The 23,900-nt window shown below is 36.9% G+C and overlaps 2 protein-coding genes and 2 long non-coding RNA genes across 4 annotated transcripts; 3 read left to right on the forward strand and 1 right to left on the reverse strand.

Moving 5' to 3' along the window:
• Positions 1-823: 823 nt before the first annotated feature.
• LOC137731593 (pumilio homolog 6, chloroplastic) lies at positions 824-8,376 on the forward strand. Its single transcript, XM_068470749.2, has 10 exons — positions 824-990; positions 1,995-2,670; positions 2,963-4,245; positions 4,327-4,468; positions 4,577-4,684; positions 5,501-5,713; positions 5,823-5,933; positions 6,746-6,940; positions 7,099-7,270; positions 7,838-8,376. The coding sequence occupies exons 2-10, from the start codon at positions 2,038-2,040 to the stop codon at positions 7,849-7,851; spliced, it is 2,871 nt and encodes a 956-aa protein (XP_068326850.1). The 5' UTR covers positions 824-990; positions 1,995-2,037; the 3' UTR covers positions 7,852-8,376.
• Positions 8,377-11,426: 3,050 nt separating this feature from the next.
• Positions 11,427-16,074, forward strand: LOC137731640 (18S rRNA (guanine-N(7))-methyltransferase RID2). Its single transcript, XM_068470810.2, has 8 exons — positions 11,427-11,702; positions 11,829-11,912; positions 12,033-12,088; positions 12,223-12,279; positions 12,892-12,941; positions 13,130-13,282; positions 13,681-13,816; positions 15,632-16,074. The coding sequence occupies exons 1-8, from the start codon at positions 11,531-11,533 to the stop codon at positions 15,794-15,796; spliced, it is 873 nt and encodes a 290-aa protein (XP_068326911.1). The 5' UTR covers positions 11,427-11,530; the 3' UTR covers positions 15,797-16,074.
• A 3,773-nt stretch (positions 16,075-19,847) lies between these two features.
• Positions 19,848-21,334, forward strand: LOC148690117 (uncharacterized). Its single transcript, XR_015957412.1, has 2 exons — positions 19,848-20,195; positions 20,899-21,334. It is a non-coding gene; the product is annotated as an uncharacterized LOC148690117 (long non-coding RNA).
• Positions 21,335-21,936: 602 nt separating this feature from the next.
• Positions 21,937-23,466, reverse strand: LOC137732528 (uncharacterized). The gene is made up of 2 exons (XR_011068345.2): positions 22,903-23,466; positions 21,937-22,798 (listed from the first exon to the last, which is right to left on the reverse strand). It is a non-coding gene; the product is annotated as an uncharacterized LOC137732528 (long non-coding RNA).
• Positions 23,467-23,900: the final 434 nt, after the last annotated feature.

Below are 23,900 nucleotides of genomic sequence, written 5' to 3' on the forward strand. Positions count from 1 at the left end.
TAATTGTTAGTGTTTAAACTTTTTTTTTTTTTTTGAACAAATGATATTATCTACACTAAGAGGGAAGGTTTAGCTTAGCTTCACAATGTGCTAGCAATAATATGGTTCAAATTCGCCTTTGACAAAATTCAAATCTAAGACTTCTCACTTACAATACTACTAGACCGTAGTACTAAGTGACTGTTAATGTTTATACTTTAAAATTTGTTTTTTCTTCATACTACTAGACTGTAATAGTAAGTGAATGTTTATACTTTAAAAATTAATTTTTCTTTGGAACTCTAGTATGTCCCTAATAAGAGTATTTTAATCTCCAATGCATTTGGTAGATTCAGTTTATTTACCTCGATTCTTTAAAAGTTTAATTATAGAAAAATCTTCATTTATCTTCATAATTTATTCTTAGTTGTGGTGTCATTTCTCATTACAAAATAATTTCAATTATTATTATTATTTTTAAAATTCTTGAGCTTAAAGTGATTTTTCATGTAATACAGACATTGAATAGTGGAAAAAAATCATCACTCGAAAGAGGAACAGAAATAAAAATGATTTGAAATGGTAATTAGTGAAAACCGTATCTGAAATTAGCCACTTTTTTTTTTTTTACTAAAAGAAAGAGATCTTTAACCATTTAGTACTAAGGTCTAGTAACAGTCTTTTTCATTTGTAAATGATAGGTCTTGAGTTCGATTCTTACCAGTGAATTTGAACTACATTATTACTAACTTATTGCGAAACTAAATCTATTTTCTTTTCTTTATTTAAAAAAGAAAAAGAAAAAAAAGAAACCTTTAAATTGTAAATACCCGCTGAAACGAGCCAAATACATCATTTTTTTCAGTAGACCCATCGGATAGGAATAGGAGGGGGCCAGTGCATCTCCCTCTCGCTCTCTCCCTCTCTCTCTCTCTCTCCCCTCCCGAATAGAATCTAGGGTTTGTTTGCAACGGTGAATCTTTCCTTTCCCGTCAGCTGCTGGTATTACTGGTAAGGGAATCTCTAACGTTTCACCCAAACTTTCCTGTCACAGAGAAAGTCCACCTAGGGTTTTCAAAACTCAACTCTCTCTGTCTCTGTATTTCTACTTAGTCTCCAGTTATTTTTCTGAATTTAAATGCTTGGATTGTAATGGGTTTTTTCTACTCTTCCATTTCTATCTGTTTGAATGGTTGCTGCTGTAAAGTGTGGGGTTTTCACATGGTTTTGGCTGGGTAATATGCTGCTGGGGCTTTGCTTCTTTTGCTCCTTTTCATTCATGTATGATATTTAAGATCGTTATCTGCTGGTCCAAGCACTCACTTGCAATGACGTTTCAGAATTATTATTTTTTTGCTGATATTTGGAAGTGAAGAACAAAATTGAAAAGGGTAGAAACCTATTGAGCATACAGTCTATTTGTCTAGGACTATTTGAGAAAAGGTGGATATGAAGACCGATGAAGCGATTATATGATTGAGAATTTGTTAATACCTCTGCTTCTTTAGGACAACATATTTTCTTGGACATTATGTTTGGATGAAGAAATTTAAGATTACTAAGGAATTTTAAAATGACGGAAATTGGAATGACGGGATTTTATTTCCTAGTATTTGTGAATTTTCTTGTTTGGTTAACTTAAAAAGAACAATGGAATTGAATACGGAATATGTTATTTTTAAACTCTTAATCATAGAAATTAGGAAATGACACCTATTTACATGGAATTTAAACTTGGGAATTGGAGGTCCCAAATTCCAAATTTTTTTCCACACGGAAATTCTAAATTTCCATGTTAATGAATCCTAACAAGGGAATTATCAATTTATAAATTTCGAGTTTAATCTAAATTCCAAGTTTATTTCCCTCATCCAAACATAGTAGTGAATTTCTCCACAAATCATATGCTGCTTAAGGACTAGGGGGTCCTTGTCACCTTTCTAGTTACTTTGCATCTTGTCTTGCTCTTTCCCCCATATTCTGACTGAAATGCCCCTTATATCTTGGATTTTCAGGGAGCATGTGAGGTTCCTTATACTATCATACTAAGAAGGGGGCATGTTATTTTCTGATAGCATGGCGACAGAAAGTCCAATAAGAATGTCAGAAACTAGTGCAAAATGGGCGCCTCATAAGAAGACTGCTATGGCAGCAGAGGAGTTGAAATTGCTTCTCAGGGGCCATAAGTTTAAAAGCAGCAGACAGGATATTTCTCCTAATCGAAGTGGAAGTGCACCCCCAAGTATGGAGGGTTCGTTTTTGGCCATCAATGACCTTCTATCCCAGCAGGACACTAGCATGAATGGAAGCTTGGCAAGTCTAAGTAGTGTTATTGAAAGGTGTGAGACTGAGGAACAATTACGGGCTGATCCAGCTTATTTGGCATATTATTGTGCCAATGTCAATTTGAATCCTAGACTTCCTCGTCCACTTATTTCTTGGGAGAATCGACGTCTGGCACGCCATATTGGTAGTTTCAGCCAGAACTGGGGACCTGAAGATTGCAGTGGCAATTTTCTGTTGCATGTGTCTCAAGGATCACTTCCTACACACAAGGAAGAATCTGAGGATGATCAGTCTTCCCAACACGTTTCTAATGATTGGGTAGATCAGACAAGTGAAGTTTGGTCCGGTGAGGGTGCAGCATCATTTATTGACCACCAACACCAAAATGCGAGTGATTTAATACAGGTTAGAACTCGATACCTTGACATTTTACTCAACAAGGTGCATATATTCCTATTTATGATTACCTTGAGAATTTCATTCTTGTTTATTTTTAGTTGGGTTGTAATGTCTGAAATATTTCTCTTAAAGAATAGCTTCTATTGTCCAAATGAACTTAAAATTTTGCCCATATTTTGAATCCAGAAAAAAATTACTGTTGGAGAAACTCAGGAGTTGTTGTCAGTAAAGTAGTCACCAGTTGTTTTTTCCTTACCATATCATGGTTTGTAAATGTAACTTATCTTTTTACTTTCAGGAAGATTTTGGAGGCTCTGCACCACCTGTACCTAATCACTCTCATACATTGGGCAATGGAATACCTGAGGAATTCATTGATCACAGTAGTGATTCCAGTTCCTTGCATGATCCTGTTATTAATGCGACAACCACCATTAGGCCCAGCGTGGGTGCAGATACTGCCGATGCTACAGAACTTTCACCAAATGATAATTCCTCGCCAACTTCTGTTTCCAGGAGCACGGCTGTTAATGATGCATGTGTTGCGGTCATTGAACCTGAAATGAAGGCTCTTAACATATCGGACTTGATAGAGAATCAAAAGAAACACGAACAATGGGAGCGCAGTTGCCAGAATCATTTCTTGCAGCAGCAGGCTCAGCAACAAAACAATTTTTGTCAAGTTCAAAGTGGCAAGAAGCAAATAACTTCTCAAGGAACTGACAGTACATATATTAGCATGGATCAGCATCTCCATAATACATCCAAGTTTGCGGCGGATGTACAACCAGTTCTTCAGACATCTGGGTTCACACCACCACTATATGCAACTGCAGCAGCCTACGTGAATTCAGCTAATCCATATTACTCAAATATTCAAGGACCAGGCTTTCTCCCTCCACAGTATGTTGGCGGATATATGAATCCTACTGCTTTTTCTCCATATATTGGTGGATACCATCCTCCGGTTGCTGTCCCTGTGGTTGTTGATGGAACTGTGGGTCCAAGCTTGAATGCTCGAACATCTGGGGTTGCAACTGCGGGCATCCTTTCACCTGGTGCTGATATGCAACATTCAAGCAAGTTCTATGGTCAACTTGGATATCCGCTGCAATCTTCTTTTTCTGAATCTATGTACATGCAATACCATCAACGGCCTTTTGTGGAGTCGTATGGTGTTCCTAGCCAATTTGATCCATCGGCATCAAGAGGTGGTGTTGACTCAAAGAAAGTGTCCAGTCATGGTACTTATTTGGATGAACACAAAAGCCAACATCAGAGAATTGGAAACATGGGGAATTTGAACCCTCAGAGAGGAGGGTCAGTGACTTCTAACTATTTTGGAAGTGCACCAAATGTTGGTATTTTAATGCAGTATCCAACCCCTCCCCTTACTAGTCCAGTTTCGCCAGTACCACCCATAGGTTCAGGCAGAAATACTGGCTTGTATGCATGGCCAGGGCACAGAGGCTTTGAGAGTTATGACGACCCCAAGATTTATAATTTCCTTGAAGAGTTGAAATCTGGCAAAGGCCGCAGATTTGAGCTATCTGATATCACAGGACATATTGTTGAATTCAGGTACTTTGTTTGTGCTCAAGTTGTTGATTTCATTATTAATTGTTTGGAACAAGTAAGTCATCGTGAATTTTTCAATTTCAGTGCTGATCAACATGGGAGTAGATTTATTCAGCAGAAGTTGGAAAACTGTAGTGTTGAAGAGAAGGCTTCTGTATTCAAAGAAGTTGTCCCGCATGCTTCTAAACTAATGACTGATGTTTTCGGTAACTATGTGATTCAGAAGGTATGTTCTAAGTTTTGTTTTGTTTTGTGTTTTTATTTTATTTTATCTCTCTCTGTAATGTCAAGGTTCATGCCATTTTATTAATTTCAACTTCGTTTGTTATTTCAGTTTCTTGAGTATGGAACCCCTCAGCAGAGGAAGGAACTTGCCAATCAACTTTTAGGTCAAATTTTGCCCTTAAGTTTGCAGATGTATGGCTGTCGTGTAATCCAAAAGGTATGAGAGGGTGATAAGGTGTTGCAGATTGTGTGCGAATGAACTTCATGTGGCACGTTCATGTTTGATGATTTGCAATTTTATAATACAGCTCATCTTTTCGCTTTTATTTTTTATTTCATTGTGTGCGGGTGGTCTAGAACAGTTTTAAAGGGGTCTAATTGTATTGAATTGACTGATAGCTTATCTTGACTTGTCTGGAAATTATGCTAAATTTTAGCTCTGTATTGTTGAGATGTTTATGCTATACATATAGATGTATTTGGAGGTGCTGAATAGGTTTTTGATACCAAGTAGTATTACCAGTGATGTTTGAAAGTACAAAACTGAATGCAGAGATTTGTGGGTGTAATTGCTTATATTTCTGATTTTTTTAGATAACATTTATTATTTATCTTTTCCAACATCAAATATTTGTTTATCAATATTGCTATTTTTGCAACAGCAGTATTATGGCTTTTGCCTTCGTTGTATTGTATTGTGTTTTATGTTTTATAAGAACCTTTTATTGTAGTTATTGGCTCATGAAAGAGTCGATGCACTTTATTCTTTTATGTCTGACTTGTTCTATCTCCTTGCATCTTCTTTAATTTTTCTGAGATGGGGCTGAGGAGTGTAGATGCTTTAATATTCTTTTTAGAATAGTGCACCCATTGACAAGCTGCTAACGATATTTGCCATAATGACATGGTCTGTTTCTTAAAAAAGTGTTAACAGTAATTGGAAGCAATGTGTATTACATAATTGCCTTCCCAGCTTAGTGTTCTTGGTTCAATAATAATATGCCTATGTCATTTATTGTTACGGTGGGTACAGGCACTTGAGGTTATTAAACTTGAACAGAAAGTGCAGCTTGTACATGAGCTGGATGGGCATATTTTGAGATGTGTTCGTGATCAAAATGGAAACCATGTCATACAAAAGTGCATTGAGAGCATTCCTACAGAAAAAATTGGGTTTATAATCTCTGCTTTCCGTGGTCAAGTTCCAACACTTTCAATCCATCCTTATGGCTGTCGTGTTATACAGGTATCACTAAACTTGAGGGGTTGGAGCACTTCTCTTCCCCTTTGCCACCCTTCCTTTGGTTACCAGACAAAAGATGAACTTGTTTCTCTGTTTTTTGGTTTTGCTGTAGAGAGTTCTGGAGCATTGTACGGATGAGCTGCAATGCCAGTTTATAGTTGACGAGATATTGGAGTCTGTTGCTGGTCTTGCCCAGGACCAGTATGGCAACTATGTCACACAGGTTTGTATTGGACTCTCTACTATGATTACTATCCATTATGAATTTATGACACATAGTCTCACGCTGAAGAACTAATGTGCCTTGCTGAACATTTAATTTATGCATACTGGAACTCAGTCGACGTCTTAGTGGTCATACTTAATACAGTGGTATTACGTATAGGTATCACAGTCACACGTATGTCATGAGAAGATTTGCCCTCTTATAGGATGAGGATAGCCATAAGGTACTAGCAATTCAAAATCTCTTATGTGTTTGGCTCAAGCAGTAAATGGTGTAGTTAATTGATGGAGGAAATTTCTTTGAAAGAGGCATGGATTTGTGGAGAAACAGGCATCCAATAGTGAGAATAACTCAGATGGCATAAATTTTTATTGGAAAGGCATGACTCCAGAAGTTGACTAGCTGTTTTGCAATAGAAGAGGGCTTGTAGTTCAGTGTGTCACTGTCTACACCAGAAGTTGTCCAGAAATTGCCTTCGACACACCTACTTACACTGTTAGGCACACATGTTTTTAGTAGAATGACACGAGAGAGGTGTTGAAAAACCATCTCACTCATTCCTATTTGGTTCTCCTAACCTCATGACTTTGTAGGTATACATGTACATGTTTAGCCTTTTTTTCTGTCCTAATAGTTGAATGTTGACACGTATATTTCGTGTCCTATATGTGCAACACTTCTTTCCAACTATATTTCTGATGTGCTTTATGCTTCCTAGTTACAACTACATATTTCATTATCTCTATATACATGTGATTGATCTTTCATCATTTGTTTGGCTAATGAATTTTTTTTTTTATGCTTGACAGCATGTATTGGAGAGGGGAAAACCTAATGAAAGAAGGAAAATTATTAACAAGTTGTCGGGTCATTTTGTACCGCTGAGCCAGCACAAGTTTGCTTCAAATGTTGTTGAGAAATGTTTGGAGTATGGTGGTGCAGCGGAACGAGAACTGTTAATTAGTGAGATTGTTGGGCATAATGAAGGAAATGATAATTTGTTGGTATGAGGAATTCTTCATTGACCCTTTAGTCCTAGAGGAAAAATCCATTAGTTGTGTTATTTACGTGTATATGCACACACATATGCCAATTTATAGTTTACAAAGCAGCACAAGTTCATTTGAAGCTTTGCTTAACCTCCATTTCTTTTTTGTCCTAGGTAATGATGAAGGACCAATATGCAAATTATGTGGTGCAGAAGACTCTCGAAATCTGTACTGATAGTCAACGGGTGTTATTAATTAATCGTATAAGGGGCCATACAAACACATTGAAGAAGTACACTTACGGGAAGCACATCGTAGCTCGGTTTGAGCAGCTATTTGGTGAAGGTGTGTATTCTTAAACTCTATATCACTGTTGGTGTACTGTATAATGATTACTGCTGCATGGATTTGAATATGGAATACGCATGTTGAGCACTCTACTAACTTGGAGAGGTGGAAATGACCAAAATGTGGTTGAAGTAGCTTCAACTACATTTGAAATCTCTTTTCTGTTATTTAATTTTTTTTTCTTCTGAAAATTAGAGAAAACATCCAAACAATTATCAGTTTTATAAAAAGAAAAACACTTCAAAAAATCAATCAGAGAAAAAACCCTTCGACCATCCACTTGTCACGTTCTAATTGAATCTAAAATGGAAAATTTGGTGCCTTCTTCCATTGCAAAGTGAGAAGGTGGTTTTTCCAAAGTATTGGCTTTTTGAAGTGTTCTTCGGTAAAGTGTAATATTATTAGGGGCTTGTATGTCCTCTTTAGTTGATCATATGGCAAGAAATGGATGGTTGAAAGAGGAAATGACAGGGAAACATATTTGGCGTGCCTCATTTTGCAAACACAATCTCACAAGTATTTTCGGTTATTTGAACCATACGCTTGTTTTTCTTTGGCCTGCAGAAAATCTATCATGATCGTGATGGCAACAAAGGGAAAATGTCCAAGTACCTTCAATGAATCGGTGGTTTGTCAATGCATACAGGGAATGTGCACCCAGTTGAAACTGAGGAGAATAGCATGAGATTGGTTTACTGTGGCACCCTGTTCGTTGGAGCTGTAGCTTGGCTGTGTAGCCTCAGTAAGAACCAAAGTTGTCATGTGGCTTCATGTGCAATTCGACCATCAATAAGAGAGGGTTGATGTTTTGTAGGTAGGGGTCCGTCGGGTTGGTAGTTGCAAGTAAATATATGTTTTATGGTGAAGCAGTATATACTTAAGTACTCTTAGGATGATTTGATTGCGATACAATTCAGTGGGAATAGTAATTGGTAGGAAAACTTGATGGTGTAAATCTATTTAGCACGTTAGTTGTTGCAATGGTGTGGTTATTCATGAAAAATTAGAGGCGTTTTGATTCAAAGTACCATGTTTTGTGACCACCCCTGCAAGCATAAGGTTCATTCTGACTCCTTTAACAAACTCATACCTCATCTTTTAAATATTACAATGTCTTGCATCAACTTACGGTTCATTGCAATATCAGACTGTTGTTAAGTTTTCTTTCAATTTGACTGTTAAATGATGACATGATTGGCACAAGGTCCACTCCCTAGTCCAATTTTTTTTTTTAAAGGACAAATTACATTTTACTACCTGAACTATGGGTATAACAAACCCATACCTTATCTTTTGAACATTGCAATGTCATACATCAACTTACGAATTTGTTGCAATGTTAGACCTTGTTTCCTTGTCCGTCTATTTGTCTATTAACTACCCTCACCCACAGAAACTCCATATTGCTGACTTGTACATGGGGAAGTGTAGCTAATCCCATTCGCTAAATGTATCCTATTTGCTGAACCAACGAGTACGGATACTGACGTGATTGTTGAACTGAGTAGTGCAGCTTCGTTTGGTCTTTACTCAAATTCAGATTCACGTTCACGTTCATATCTGTTCTCTCTTTCTTCACTGCAGACTGCTCATCACTTGAGAATCATTTCGTCCCCGACTTTTCTTCTGTTTCGGCTTTCTCTTCGCTTCCTACTTTTTCAACGCCTACATCTCCCACTTCATCTGTGAATTCAGAAGTGCGCTCTTCGGCTTTGATGACTCGATTGGCGACGGAGACGGCTCGTTCGGTTAGGATGACACCCTTTGGTGCTCGTACTCTCTCAGATCTACGTTGAATCCGTTAGCCAACTTCGATTTCTCTAAGTTTCAAAAAATGTCGTCGATTAACAGCCCCAAATTTGGCTTAACCTCTTCTTACATTTAACTTTGAAAATCTTTAGGGTTTTTTGGGTTCAGATTTTCCGAGGGGGAGAAAAAGGGGAAAGGGAAACAGTTGGAGACTAGGGGTGGGCACAGTGCGGTTCGATGTGGTTTCGAGTGAAACCGCAACCAAAATCGAAACTTTTTGCGGTGCAGTTCGGTGCAGTTTTGAAGCCAAAACTGAAATGAAAGCAAACCGTTTGGTTCGATTCGGTGCGTTTTCAAATGGTTTCAGTTCAGTTTTTGAGAAAAAAAATGTACAATTTAAAATATACACCTATTTGCAGGTTTTTAATGCACTACCAGCACCCTGCAACTGCAATATACTCTCTCTCTCTCTCTCTCTCTCTCTCTCTCTCTCTCTCTCTCTCTCTCTCTCTCTCTCTCTCTCTCTCTCTCTCTCTCTCTCTCTCTCTCTCTCTCTCTCTCTCTCTCTCTCTCTCTCTCTCTCTCTCTCTCTCTCTCTCTCTCTCTCTCTCTCTCTCTCTCTCTTTTCCTTAAATATTGATCCATGACATCCCCAATTTTCTTTTCATTGCTTTCACTACACCCTTTGCCCTCAATTTCACCATCATGATTATCAATATATATATCCTCCTGAGCAGTCAATCTTCTTCAACTTCTTTGTTTTCTTCATTTGCTAAATAGTTCTATATAGTTGATGCAACATGTAGGGAAAATATAGTGTTTTGCATATATATAATTACCTTATTGAAATAGTTACTGTGATGTTGGCCCGGTTTCACTCAGAGAAGAAGATTGTTTACTGTTGCATCTGCATGTACGTAGGAAAGTACATTGTGGTTGGTCTCCTGAATCTGATTGAGCCACACCAATATCGTTATGAATGAGGACAGGAACTTTCTAATGCACTGGGTTGACTTTGAGAAGCAAAGGGCTCGTTTTTTTGGGAGAAGATGTTCTTCTTCCAAATAGAGGTAATGAACTCCCTTCTCTGCCAAAGCAATTTTCACTCTCATGACATAATGACTTGTCCAGAATCCCACGAGTGCAGCAAAAACAGCAACAACAATGTAGCAAAAACATTCAATATATGGTGCAGTTTTGGTTTTGGTTTCGGTGTGGTTTTGAAAACCCAAAACCGAAACCAAACCGTTTTATTTGCCACGGTTCGATTTCAAAACCGCAACCGTTTCAAAACCGCAAAACCAAACTGTTCGGTGTGGTCTGATTAGATTCGTGTTTCGGTTTCGGTTTTCGGTTCCAAGTGCCCACCCTTATTGGAGACGGAAGCAAGGGAGAGAGCCATGTGGCGGAAAACGAGAAAAAGACAAGGATAGTGGGTGGACACGGAGGATATTTTGGATATATTTAGCAAATAGGATTGGCCACACTCCACCGTTGACATGCTAATAGCATAGAGTTCCTATGAGCGAGGGAGTGGGCCTCACGTTTACCACGTCAATAGCTAACATACAAATTAACAGACAAGGAAAAGAGGTATGACATTGCAACAAATTCATAAGTTAATGTATGATATTGTAATGTTCAAAATATGAGGTATGATCTTGTTTTGTGACTCAAAGTTGAGGTGGTAAAATGTAATTTTTCCTTTTTTATTTTTTAAAGTTTGGGCGAGGGAGTGGGCCCCTACACCTGCTACATCATCATTTAACGGTCAAATTGATAGAAAATTTAATAAAGTCTAACATTGCAAAGAATTGTAAGTTGATGTATGACATGACATTGTTTAAAAGCTGAGGTGTGAGTTTGTTATTTGCCCTATTCTCATCATGTGCATCTTTTGGAGAAACTTAGTCCTTTAAGAGAGGGGAGTTGATTTTTCTTTCTATACAATAATTGTGATTTAAGCTAAACTGCACAATGGACTAGCAATAATAATTTAGTATTGAACCTAAAATCTCAATGACAAGTAAAACTTGAACTGCGTGACTCTCACTCAATCAACCAACTGTGGAACTTGAACCGAACTCTGAAAACCTGATGACCGAGACCCTAATGCCTAAAGCTCAATTTCAGGGTTGTGGCCCCTAGAGACTGATTTGGGTGACATCGCCACTCAATACCAAGGTCTGAAACTCTAGTGTCTAAGACTTGAAACCTTGGACCTCAACCAATGATCCAGGTGGTAGGGATACAAATTTGGGACCTGTATCCCCAACACCAAACAAAACTCTTCCTCGCATTTTGGGGCTGGGCCACAAACTAGACTACTCCTATTAGAGACGTAAACGGAAGCCCATGGAGCCCAAAACTTCTAAAACTCACGAAGGAAGACGCTGCTAGGGTTTAAGTTCTCTCTGTCTCTCTCCCTCCCTGCCTCCCTCCCTCCCTCCCTCCCCCACCTCCCCTATCTCTCCCTCCCCTTTCAAGGAACAAAAGAGAAAAGCGAACATGTCTCGGCCGGAGCTGCAAGCTCCACCCGAGATTTTCTACAATGAAGAGGAAGCTCGAAAGTACACTCGCAATTCCCGAATCATGGAAATTCAGTCGGAGCTCTCCCACCGAGCCCTCGAGCTTCTCGCTCTCCCCGACGACGGCGTCCCCAGGTTGCTCCTCGATATTGGTAGTCCTTCAAAACCCAACTCCCGCAATCTTTCAATTCTGTTTTCGTAAAAAAGTCCCAAAGGGGTTTGGTTTTATTCACTGAATGGTGAAAAATCGGAGTGAGTGATTGAGCTTTTTACTGCAGGTTGTGGGTCGGGGCTCAGCGGAGATACATTGTCAGAGAGTGGGCATCAGTGGATTGGTTTAGATATTTCCCAGTCGATGCTTGGTATGTGGTTTTTTCGGGTTTCGTTTATTCGTTTTCGATGTTTTGTTTTGGTTTTGAGCTGCTTTGATGGATTCCATGGTTTGTTTCTAAATGGGAATTACATTTCTTTGATGATTGGAGATGTGGCATTGGAGAATGAAGTTGAGGGTGACCTTTTGCTCGGGGACATGGGTCAGGTATCACACTTAATGCCTCGTGCTTCAGTTTTTCGTGGACGGAAAAAGGAAGAAAAAATGCATACAAATATGATATGGTTCAACCTGAAATTGTTTTTCTATTAGCATATCGTAATTGTTCGATTTTGTTTCAGGGCTTAGGACTTCGTTCAGGAATTATTGATGGAGCGATAAGCATCTCAGCTGTTCAGGTTTACTTTGTGTTTTCAGTCACTAATACTTGCAACAATGGATAATGGATATATCCCCACCACATCGAATTTCAACAATCCGAACTGTCTATTTTTTAAGTTGCAGCTCTTAGATCATCCTTGCAAAATATTAGCCAAATCGGAAATATTTGAGACATCTAATTGAGTTCAAAGAAATTGACAAACACTTTGTTTTATAAGAAACACTAAAATTTCATTGTGATAATTAAATAGGCAAATGGTTTTGGATTGAATTGAAGGGTTACAAAATAAACGGTTCGGATCGTTGAAGTTCGATGTAGAGGGTTCCCAATCCCTTCACTTAAAGGCTCTGTTTATTTGGATTTTTTTCCTATCTTAGCTTGTGTCCCTTGTTTTGTCAGTTTTTTATTTTATATTTATATACCCAATAGTAAAGATCTCAAAATTCAATTATTTCCTTTCTGTTTTGAATATTTTTGCTGAAGTTTTTGCAATGTTTGTACCTGTTTTTTTTGTTTCTTCAATTTTCGAAACTACTGAGATTACTTCAGGTATGCATTTTTTATGTTTTGATACGGTTTACTGTATGAATGTTACGCCAATTTCTCTTTATCATTTTGTTCAATGCAGTGGTTGTGCAATGCTGATAAGTCATCACATAATCCACGATTACGATTGAAGTATGTTGTGTTTCTTGTTGGTTTTTATATCCTCGTCATAAATTCTATATCATTATATGCTTGAAATGCAATGAAAAGTGTGCCATGATCTTCTTATTCTTGGACTTTTTGCGACATTAAGCATCGATTGAGACTACAATCCCTTTTTCAATTTCAGTATGAATGTTGCTGTCTTAATTCCTTTGCAGGGCTTTCTTTGGATCATTATACAGATGCTTAGCAAGGGGAGCAAGGGCAGCATTTCAAGTTTATCCTGAAAATCTGGACCAGCGCGAGTTGATTTTGAGTTCTGCAATGCGTGCTGGATTTGCGGGGGGCGTCGTTGTTGATTTTCCCAACAGGTATGCTAGAAACCAATTATGCGATCTTGTGTCATAGGCTGTTAGCTCGTCTGAAACAATGTGGTTACTAGATTACTTTCTAAGCTGCTCATGCATGATCCCACATATCCACTAAACAAATGACTTCTGGTATATGAACCTTTGTAGGGCTTCTGCATCAGCTTTTGCAAAATGCATCTGATCGGCCTTTATAATACATAAAGGGTCTGAACATTGCTAACAAAAATGCACATGCATGGAGTTTGAATATTTATGCTTCAAGGAAACTATTGAGACAGGGTCAGGGAACTAGTACGAAATATAGGGCAAAATGTCGGATTCTGACTTCACATGGAATTTTTAATATCTAAATTCTTTCAGTAGTATTTTCCTCTAACTTAAGGAATATCTTGTTACAGTTCCAAGAAACGAAAGGAGTACCTTGTCCTCACTTGCGGTTCACCATCTATTACTACTTCTACTCCCAAGGGAAAAGGCGAAGATGGCGAGGGTTCCTCTGATGATGAGAGTAGTGAAGATGAAGAAAATCAGACAGTAAGTTTTTACGGATCCATTTACTATTACTATATTTCTTGTTTTTCTCGAAGTCTAATGTAAATTCAAAGCTCTTTGATGTGGTAGAAACTAACACACAAATTAAACCCTCTTTTAGATAATTGTAGTATGCGTAAGTAGGATCGTTCTAGGCCGGGGATTAGGAGGGATGCTAATCTACACTAATTAGACTAAAAAACATAAAACTAAGCTAAACTGACTCAAATAACTCAAAACAAGCACTAATGGGTGATTTGGACGAAAATCTAACTAAATGGACTCAAAACATGAAAGGGGGGTTTGTTTGGACGAAATTTAAAACTAAAACTAAGTAATTTGCAGGAAACAAACTAATTGATACTAAATTGAGGTGAATGAAGGGGGTGAAAGGCCAGCTAGAGGGTCCTTCTTCACACATGATACATATGCATACAAATCGATTTCCAGTTATTATTCCTATAAACCACGAATGACAATGCCTCAAATTAACCGTGAACTGCACAAATTAACCATAAGATTTTCCTAAATTCATTGAATTGGACTTAGTGACGCAATCAAATTATTCTCATCAAGTTCCTTATATGAACTGCATGATAGAGATACATATCAAAGATCATTAAGTTCTATGAAAATCATAAGCATTGACATGACATTCGTAACTATGAACTGCATTATACTCCTGCCAGGAATTTACTTAACGCGATTGTGACTAGCAACCTCCACTACTTGTAAATATAATTTCATAACTATTAGGTGAAATTCCTTTATATTTTAGCATCAAATTCATGCATGCAAACTAAGTAGACCTGCTTAATCAACATACAAAAATAAGTTATCTATAAAACAAATAAGTAAATCACATTCCTGTTTTACGAAACAATAACTGGATGTAATCAATTCATATCACATATATGTTCATGGCTTTGAATTCACCTCTAACTAAAATGAAATTAGTTCCACATGTTCATCATAATTGAAAACCTAATTAAAACAACCATTGGACTAAAACTAAGCATAGAATACATTTAGAAACGCTCTAGTAATCCAAAGGCTTTGGATGGCAGGCATGGCTCCAAGCTCTCCTTCCTTACAAAGCTGCGTCACAAAGTGTTTAATTTCTCTAAATTTCTCTCTCTATGGCTCTCTCTCCCTCCCCCAAAATTGCGGCACAAAGTGTGTATATATAGGGTAGGGTTTACGGCACCAATCCTTGGAGGACAAGGATAAGGTTATTTGCATGATTTCAGGACTTTTAGAATTAGATATGCATTGTAAAACATGGTAAGTACTCCTAAATTCAAATGGGAAGGATTTAGGATAGGATAAGGACTCCTTTTGTAGCTGGAGATAAGTTTAGATAATGTTGGATTAAATAAGATAATGTTTGGATAATATAGGATAAGATAAGATAAGACTGGATAAGATAGGATAAGGTTGGATAAGATCTCCTTGTTTTCAGTTGATTCCTTGTCTTCCAAGTCTTAATTTAATTTTTTTCAGATTTGTAGCACATTTTTAGCATCATTTGTCACTGAAAACGTCCATCCATTATGCTCCTTACACATGCTATCCAATCCAAGTCCAAAACTATTCCAAATTGCTCCATTTGGCCATTTACTGTCATCTTTGCTAATTGGACCTACAAACACACGAAAATAGATTAAATCACTATAATAAATAGAAACTAACTCACTAAATGCAAAGAAACAAGCTAACAAAGTCATATAAATATGCTCCTATCACTCCTAAACTTAAATCTATCTGTGTGCTCTTACATGAATTTCTAATTCGTTATGTTTTGTTCGTGGGGAGCAGGTTTCAAACTCAGACAGGCACAGGCCGAGGAAAAAGCAGAAGACAAATAAGAAGGGCAAGGGAAGAGAATGGATACTAAAGAAGAAGGAACAGATGAGAAAAAAAGGAAATGTTGTTCCGCCAGACACAAAATACACAGCTCGGAAAAGAAAAGCTCGATTTTGATCTTGCACCCAGCCTATATCGTGCCGTTTTGGAGCGATGGCTTTAGTGTTTGCTTTACACAGTTTATACAAGCGTCTACGAAGGCATTACCATTTTCTCTTCAGTGTTGGAAGGTGCCGTGTAAAGCAGATTATAAACAGATCTCTCCGGGCAACGGATCTGGTTGTAACATGATTCAGTCCTGTAACCTTAACTAGTTCAAGAAAAGAGAGACTTTATTCTGTTTTACGACATTCTCCAACATAAAATTACTAAATGCTAAATGTTGTTTACGTAAAGTTAGACTTATGTTTTTGGCTTTCCTTGTCAATAATGTAAATATGTACCATACATGCTCGAATTAGTTTTAGGACAACCGCACAAAGGGCTGCTATTGTTGGAATTTACAAGGGTTTGGGCCACTTCAAAGGTTGCTTTCCAGCTAGTTGGCCACGAAAATTAAAGCTCCGCACATGGGCTGATTGATATTTTTTTGCGAGAGGGATTGCTTTTAGCACTTGATCTACTCAGATCGTTTTTTGAGTTGACAAGTGCTTCTTGTACTTGCTAGCTGAGAACAAGCAATCTTTTTGCTTAAAGCCCTAGCTTGGCTTCATTTTTCATTTGGTTGTCCGTATTAAATTTCAAAGAGAAAGAGTGCCTTCAAAAGCTTTTGAGCTTGCCTCTTCTCAGTTATGGAACCCTAGCTGCCAAACTATTTTTCATGCACAAAAATTCCCCATTGAGAAATAGGTTTGCATTGTTTACATGGTCTAGCTTTTAAGTTTCAAATCTTCATTTAGACCTAGTTTTAGGGTTCAATTTGGTTTCTTCCTTCAACTATTTGATTGGAGAAACTGCTTGATATGTGTTCAAATTGTTCTAGGAACGAGTTAAGAGAGATATTAACCACCACATGTTGATTTAGTGAAACTTGACATGGATGAGGCAGTTTCAACTATTTATAATGCACTTTGAATCGGGAGCTTTAATGAATGAAAAGGATTTGGGTTAAGTTTAATTTAACCAAAAATCACCCTATGCTATTGTTTAACCAAAAGAGTTTCATATTTAATTATAACGACAAAACTAATCTATATCACGTCTACACAGATTTAACACACATGGGCTGAATTAAAGCCCAAAATGAAACAATTTTTTTTCCACCCTTGCCCCAAACAGCAATCCCATTATGTCAGCCAATTCTGTTAGAAATAAACTTCTCTTTATTTACAAGTATGCCATTCTATCAGCAAGTTCCTTCTCCCTTTCTTTTTTTTTTTTTTTTTTTTTTTAGCCGTTTGTTCTCTCATGGTTTTGCCTTTTTTTTTTTCCTTCTTGTTTTCTTCTTGTCGTCCTCTTTCCACTTGAAAGGGAATTAAAACATAACGTGTGCGAAGGAAAGTGGCCACCTCCTCTTTTATTATATATATATATATTATTATTTATTTGTAATTAGGTGGTTCAGATTCTTTTGTTGATCAATCTCCACCCTTAATTTTGCTTGTCACTTAGAACCCACTTTCCTAGAATGCAGGAGTCACTTCCATTGGAAATTATCCCAGTTTCATTTTCACTTGGTGAGTTTTTGTAGATTTGCCCGTGGGGTCTCAACTCTTGACGGATAAAACAGTGGTCTTATAGATTTGCCCATAGAGCTTCGGTGTTTTCACCGGCTCGAATGTTTCCAACACCACCACCTTTTCCTCGTTATTTGTCTTTCTCGACGGTGTTGTTCGTGGCTTTCTTCTGTCCTAGCAACAACCTGAAAACAAATTAACAAAAAATGCATCGATATCGTACTAACAATTTGATACTTCATGTCTTCGAGTAAAAACAGGAAAGTAAACAAAATTATCAATTATAAACACTAAAGACTAACTATTTCTCAAATTGGATATGAGTACTGTCACTAATCTTAAATTGAAAACTGGTACCATCATTATTTCTAGATTGAACATTGACTATTCTAGTTCTAGAACTGAACATGAATATTATCACTATTTCTTAATCTGAACACTGATACTATCACTATTTCTTAAACTGAGCACTCACTATTTCGTAAACTGAACACAAGTATTATCACTATTTCTTCTTAACAGTGATATTATCACTATTTCTTAAACTAAACACAGACTATTTTTAGAACTGAATACAGGTATTGTCACTATTTCTTAAACTAACACTGACTATTTCTAGAGCTAAAATCTGGCTATTTATTAAATTGAACACTTGTATTATCATTATTTCTTAAAATGAACACTAATCATTTCTTGAATTAAACAAGGGTACTATCATTATTTTTTAAACTGAGCGCTGATACTTTCACTATTTGTTAAATTGAACCTTCACTGTTTTGTAAACTGAGCATTTACTATTTCGAAAACTGAACACGAATATTATTACTATTTCTTAAACTGAATACTCACTACTTCGTAAGTTGAATATTTGTATTATCACTATTATTTAAACTTAACACTAATATTATCTCTATTTCTTAAATTGAATACTGACTAGTTCTTAAACTGAACACAAATTATTTTAGGACTGAACACAAGTACTGTCATTGTTTCTTAAATTAAACACTGATTATTTCTAAAACTGAAAGCTGACTATTTATTAAACTGCACACTAACTATTTCTCAAATTGAATAACGGTACTATCAATATTTCTTAAACTGAGCACTGATACTATCATTAATTTTTAAACCGAACAATGACTATTTCTATTATCATTATTTCTTAAACTGAACACTGCTACTATCATTATTTTTTTAAACTTAACACTTAATATTTCTTAAACTAAAAACGGGTATTGTCACTAGTTTTGAAACTGAATACTAGTAATATCACTATTTCACTAGTAGGAAAAAGCTCATCTACCACAGTGAATGCCCGTGATAGATTGCAATCCACCATGGGCACTGCGTCCGTTAGTAATCTAAATGTGAAAAAAAGTCTCAGTTTCTACCACAGGCTATGCCTGTTGTTAAATGTGATATAACCACATATTGTGACCGTGGTAAATTGGGATCTAAAACCACGTGCACTATGGCCGTTGTGGATTACAGATAGGGGTGGGCAAGCGGGTAGAAGAACCGCGGGTTAGGGCGGGTAATCTAGGTTCGTGACGGGTATGGGCTAGTTCCAAATGTTTTAGAAAATAAGCGGGGCGGGCCAAGTCCTAAGCCCTAGAAAAACAGGGCCTCAGATCGACCCGTTTCTAATTATAATCAATGGTCGAGATTGAATGATAACCTATCATCTAATCTAAACCGTTAGACCATCTCTAACTGAAGCAGGGCCAGAGGGCTAGTTTTAGCCCTCTGGCTCTCCAAGAAATTAATATTTTAATGAACAATGCATGGCTATATTTCTTACCATCTCCAATCGAGGGCCAAAAGGCCATAGGGCTCGTTTTAGCTCTGTAAAAAAAAAACTATCTCCAACCGAGGGCCATAGGCCAAACATAATTTATTATTTAAATTTAAAAACTACAACAACTTAAATTTAATAACTAGAACTTATATTTAAAAAGTACAACTTAAATTTAAAAACTAAAAATTAAATTTTAAAAGTACAACAACTTAAATTTATAGGAAAAAAAATAAAAATTTAAAAACTCATGTTGTTTTTATTTTTATTTTTTATGTTGAATATTTTTTATTTAACGTTGTTTCATATTGTTTAATGTTGTTTCATGTTACTTAATTTAATTTAATATTTTTTAATGGCTTAGGAAGTTATAGGAAAAAAAATTTAAAAAAATTTGTAAAAAAAATTCAAAAATAACGACTAGCTGACGTCACCTTGACGACAGCTAGGTATCGTTGAGTTTGAACTTGTGGCCCGGCCTGGAGCTGGTTGGCTGACGTCACCTTGACGTCAGCTAGGTATCGTTGAGTTTGAACTTGTGGCCCGGCCTGGAGCTGGTTGGCTGGCTCATTTGAGCCGGTCAGTTGGCCCTTTGGCCCTTTTTTGTCCAGTGGGGCCCACGAGCCTTTTGGTCTGACCCTCGGTTGGAGACGGTTTTCGGGCTATTTTTGGCCTTCTAGCCCTCTGGACCCTTCGGTTAGAGATGTTCTTAGTTTCCACCCTAGTCCCAAGTCCAGGTATCCACTTTCCAAATTAATCTCACACTCACTCCCACCTATCCACCATCCGTCATTCCCTCGACTCTGACGAGATCTAAGAGAACCAGCCTATCATCGTCTCCGTGACCAACACAACGGCACCACCTATCCAACCATCCTCCTCGACGACATCCCACTCCTAGGACCCAGAGAACCCAGATCCCAGATCCCAGAACCTCAATTCTCTCATCTTCGACAACACCACCGCCATCGCAAGCACCATCACCCCATCACCGACGTCGAGGACACTGCTACCAACCTAGATTCTTTTTTTTTGGTCGGCTACCGTAAGTCTACTTCTCCCATAATTCTGCCCAATATATTTTAAAATTTAATTTAATTTTTTCGAATTTTATTTTTATTGATGCGAAGGATTAGTAGCATGAATAATGAGATTTGATTAGAGACTAAATCTTTAGGTGGGAGTAATTTGATGAATGCATGAACATTTGGGTGAAGGAATTGTGGATCTATTTGGATGGGAGTGGGATTTGGGATTTGTGTTGGGATTTGGAGTGTTTGGTTATTGATCATGAAACCCTAGAAATGAAAAGCTAGGTCGGCTGGTTGGGATTGGGATTAGGATTTTTTTGAATTTAATTGAATCAAGAACTGTGTTTTCAGATTTGGTTTTTTTTTTTTTTTTTTTTTTTTTTTTTTTTTTTTTTGGTTATGGTTTCGTGTATGCTTATTCTGCTAGGTTGTATATATGTAAAATATGCTTATTTAACTATGTGCTGTTTGGAAAAGCAATTTATGCATTCTGAAGTAATAATAATTTTGTGAAATTAATGTGTGGTATGATTTTGTTTTATGTTCTTGAAATCATTCCAGCTTGATGATTGTTAATTTGAGCATGCTATGTGTGTTGTGTGTGTGTGTGTGTGTGTGTGTGTGTGTGTGTGTGTGTTTTGTGGTTTAGTTATTATTATTTGATACTGGATTGCTTCTTGTAACGGTGAATGTAGATAATTCTCTTTTTATGTTCAGTGTGAGTGATTATCAAGTTGGTTTTTTTGGCTGCAAGTAAGTGAACTAGAGAAGTGGGGCTACTCTGCTAATTGGGAGAAAGTACTAGTCTTCTTCTTTGGAACCCAACATATGTAAGTACTTAATGCTTTCTTGATATTTTTCTATAGATTGCCCATGAAAAATAGGGATGGCACCACTCTGTTGATTTGTTGTTATTAGTTATGGCTCTTATTGCGGATGTCATGTTTATGTTATTTTGGATTATTTGATTTTAGACTTTGAAATTTGGATGTCTTGGACTCTTGAATATTTTGTATGTTGGTTTGATCTTTAGATGTCTCTCGGATGTTATTTTGAATGTCTCGGATTTAATGTTTCGAACGATGTTGGACGATGTAATGTTGTTATTTTGGATGTATTGTTAATCTATGGACTTGGATGTTGGACTTTGTAATGTTTGGATTGGATGTGAATCTGTGCAGGGACTAGGGAGTGAATCTGTGCAAATTTTAGTTTTATTTTTTATTTTTTAATAAACGAAAAAAAAAAAACAAGGGACCCGTGGACGTTGTCCCTAGCTTGGCCTAACCCATCTCTTCTAAGCCCGAGTCCGGTCTGGTCCCTTCAAAATTGGGCCCGGCACGGCCCGTGCCCACCCCTAATTACAGATTGACCAAGTCTAATCCGTTATACAAAATTTCCAAAAATATAAAATCATTCTCTCTCTATCTCTCTCTCTCTCTCTCTCTCTCTCTCTCTCTCTCTCTATATATATATATAAAATTGCACATTTACTATGATTTAATAATTCCATAAAAAATCATGATTCAAATATTACAAACTATACACTAAAGCTAACAACAAAATCGATAAATTATACTAAGAAATACCAAACTACCCACAAAGTATCAAATACGCCTCTAATAACAAGAACATTGTCATTTGAAGACTTAACATTTCTTTGGACACCTCCAAACAAGGACATTTAGAATGAACGCCCATAATGCTTGAGCCTCAACAATTGTTGCCTCTCTCTATCTGCATGGACATAAGCATATAGATCTATAGGTGGGAATATACATTAGATCTCAATCAAGAAAAGTGAATAGATATACAAAACTTGAAGCCAAAAGTTAACCAGTAAGACTTGAACAGATGTACGAGTCTCCAACAATCCACACAAGAAGCCAAAAATTAACCAATAAAGACTCGAACAGATATACAAAACAACTTTGGCAGGAGCATGAGTGTAAAATTAACATTGTATATACAATGAATGGAGTAAATACAGAACTTAAGGTTCGAAAAGTGTATGCAAACAAATGAGTAGAGGTTCGTCTTAATCCAAATAATTATTGAACGGTACGGATTTATTGTTGTACCTTGTATTGTATCAAATATAATTCAATAGTAACTTGCAAATTGTATAACCCTGAGTTAATAAAAGCAAAAGTAAAAGAGAAAGAAGCATTAAGACCTTTAAACTAATAAAAGACTAGTCGACGAAAGTTGTATTTAAAGAACAACAGACCCGCATCCTTAAAATTGGAATCCTTAGATGCTTGAAGTTCAACAGTGCAAACATTGATCCCCATACTAAAATATTTGAGAATATCAAACACTAAATTCACTGATAACAGAAAACTTGATCGAAATTGTTCTTTAAAAAATGAAACTGCATAATAAATCTAAATCCAATTCTATCAGGCCACACTCAAAAGGAACAATCACATATCAAATTCAAGCTAAGCACCTCAGAATTCCCCTAATTCATACCTCCTTCAGCACGAATAAATTCGACATTCCCCTTCTCTGCATAACCCAGCCACTTGCAAAAACATCCATACCGGCGGCATAACCCAAATTTCAACCCGTTTTTCCTTCGTTTCTACTTCTATTAGTCACATAATAGCAGTTCCTTTACAAAATGGCAAAAAAAAAATTAGGGAAACAAAAATAGGCTCGAAGATAGCATCGTTGAGTCTTCGAGGACATCAAAATTGAAAATGAGAGCATGACTACCTGAGGGAGATCTTTCCCATAACAGGGCCGGACATTGCATCCAGCTCCCGGTGGTCGGCGTGAACTTTGGCATCGCGAAGACGGAAGCACGATGCGACGACTGCTAGGGTTTTCTTAGAGAGACGGTTGCGATTGCGAAGAAGGTGGGGGTAAATGTGGGGGGCGGGGGTGAAGGTTTGGGGTGGGACTTTGAGAGAGAAATGAGTAGTTTAGTTCGGAGAAACCACCGATGGAAGCGAATGGGTGAGACTTGGTGGTTGGTGTCGTCAGATATGGAATTGGTATATTTTGGGAATTTTACTAATAACAAATATCAGATTATATTATTATATTCGTTGATTAAATAAATAAATTACATCTACAACATTTATGAACTGTGGTTGATTTCAAAAAGGCACTGTGATTAAATTTAGGGTAAATCTCAATTTACTACTCTCAAATTTTGTGGTTTTCAACATTTGATATATGAAGTTTTTTTTGTCCCAGAATCATACTTAAAGTGTTAATTTTGGGACAGTTTCATGCATCGTTAATCTGGATGTTAAATCTCCCGTTAACTGATGACGTGGTTCCTATATGGATAATGACTGGGTGCCACGTGTCATTAGGAGGTCCACATGGAAATTAAAAATTCAAAAAACCCAACATTTTAAACCATAACTGTGTACTACCTTCCTTTTTTCTTGCCAAATTTTTTTGAAAAAAAAAAAATTAAATAGGGAAAAAGCAACAACTTTCTATTCCAAATTTGTAAATTCAATTCCAAACAGACTTTCAATTCTAAATCTGCAAATTCATCTTTTAAACTACCAACTACCAACAAAGTTCACAACAAAGTTTCAAGGGTTCACAACAAAGTTCAATTGTTAACAACTTTCAATTCACAACAAAGGTCAATATTCCAAGTTGTACACCCTCCAATTCATAGGAAAGTATCAAAAGACCACAACTTTAACAACTAATGGGTCAAGGTGTTCTTTCAAAATATAAGTACACAA

Source organism: Pyrus communis, chromosome 16 (genome assembly GCF_041283825.1).
Source record: "Pyrus communis isolate YQ-2024b chromosome 16, ASM4128382v1, whole genome shotgun sequence".
NCBI classification, from domain to species: Eukaryota; Viridiplantae; Streptophyta; class Magnoliopsida; order Rosales; family Rosaceae; genus Pyrus; species Pyrus communis.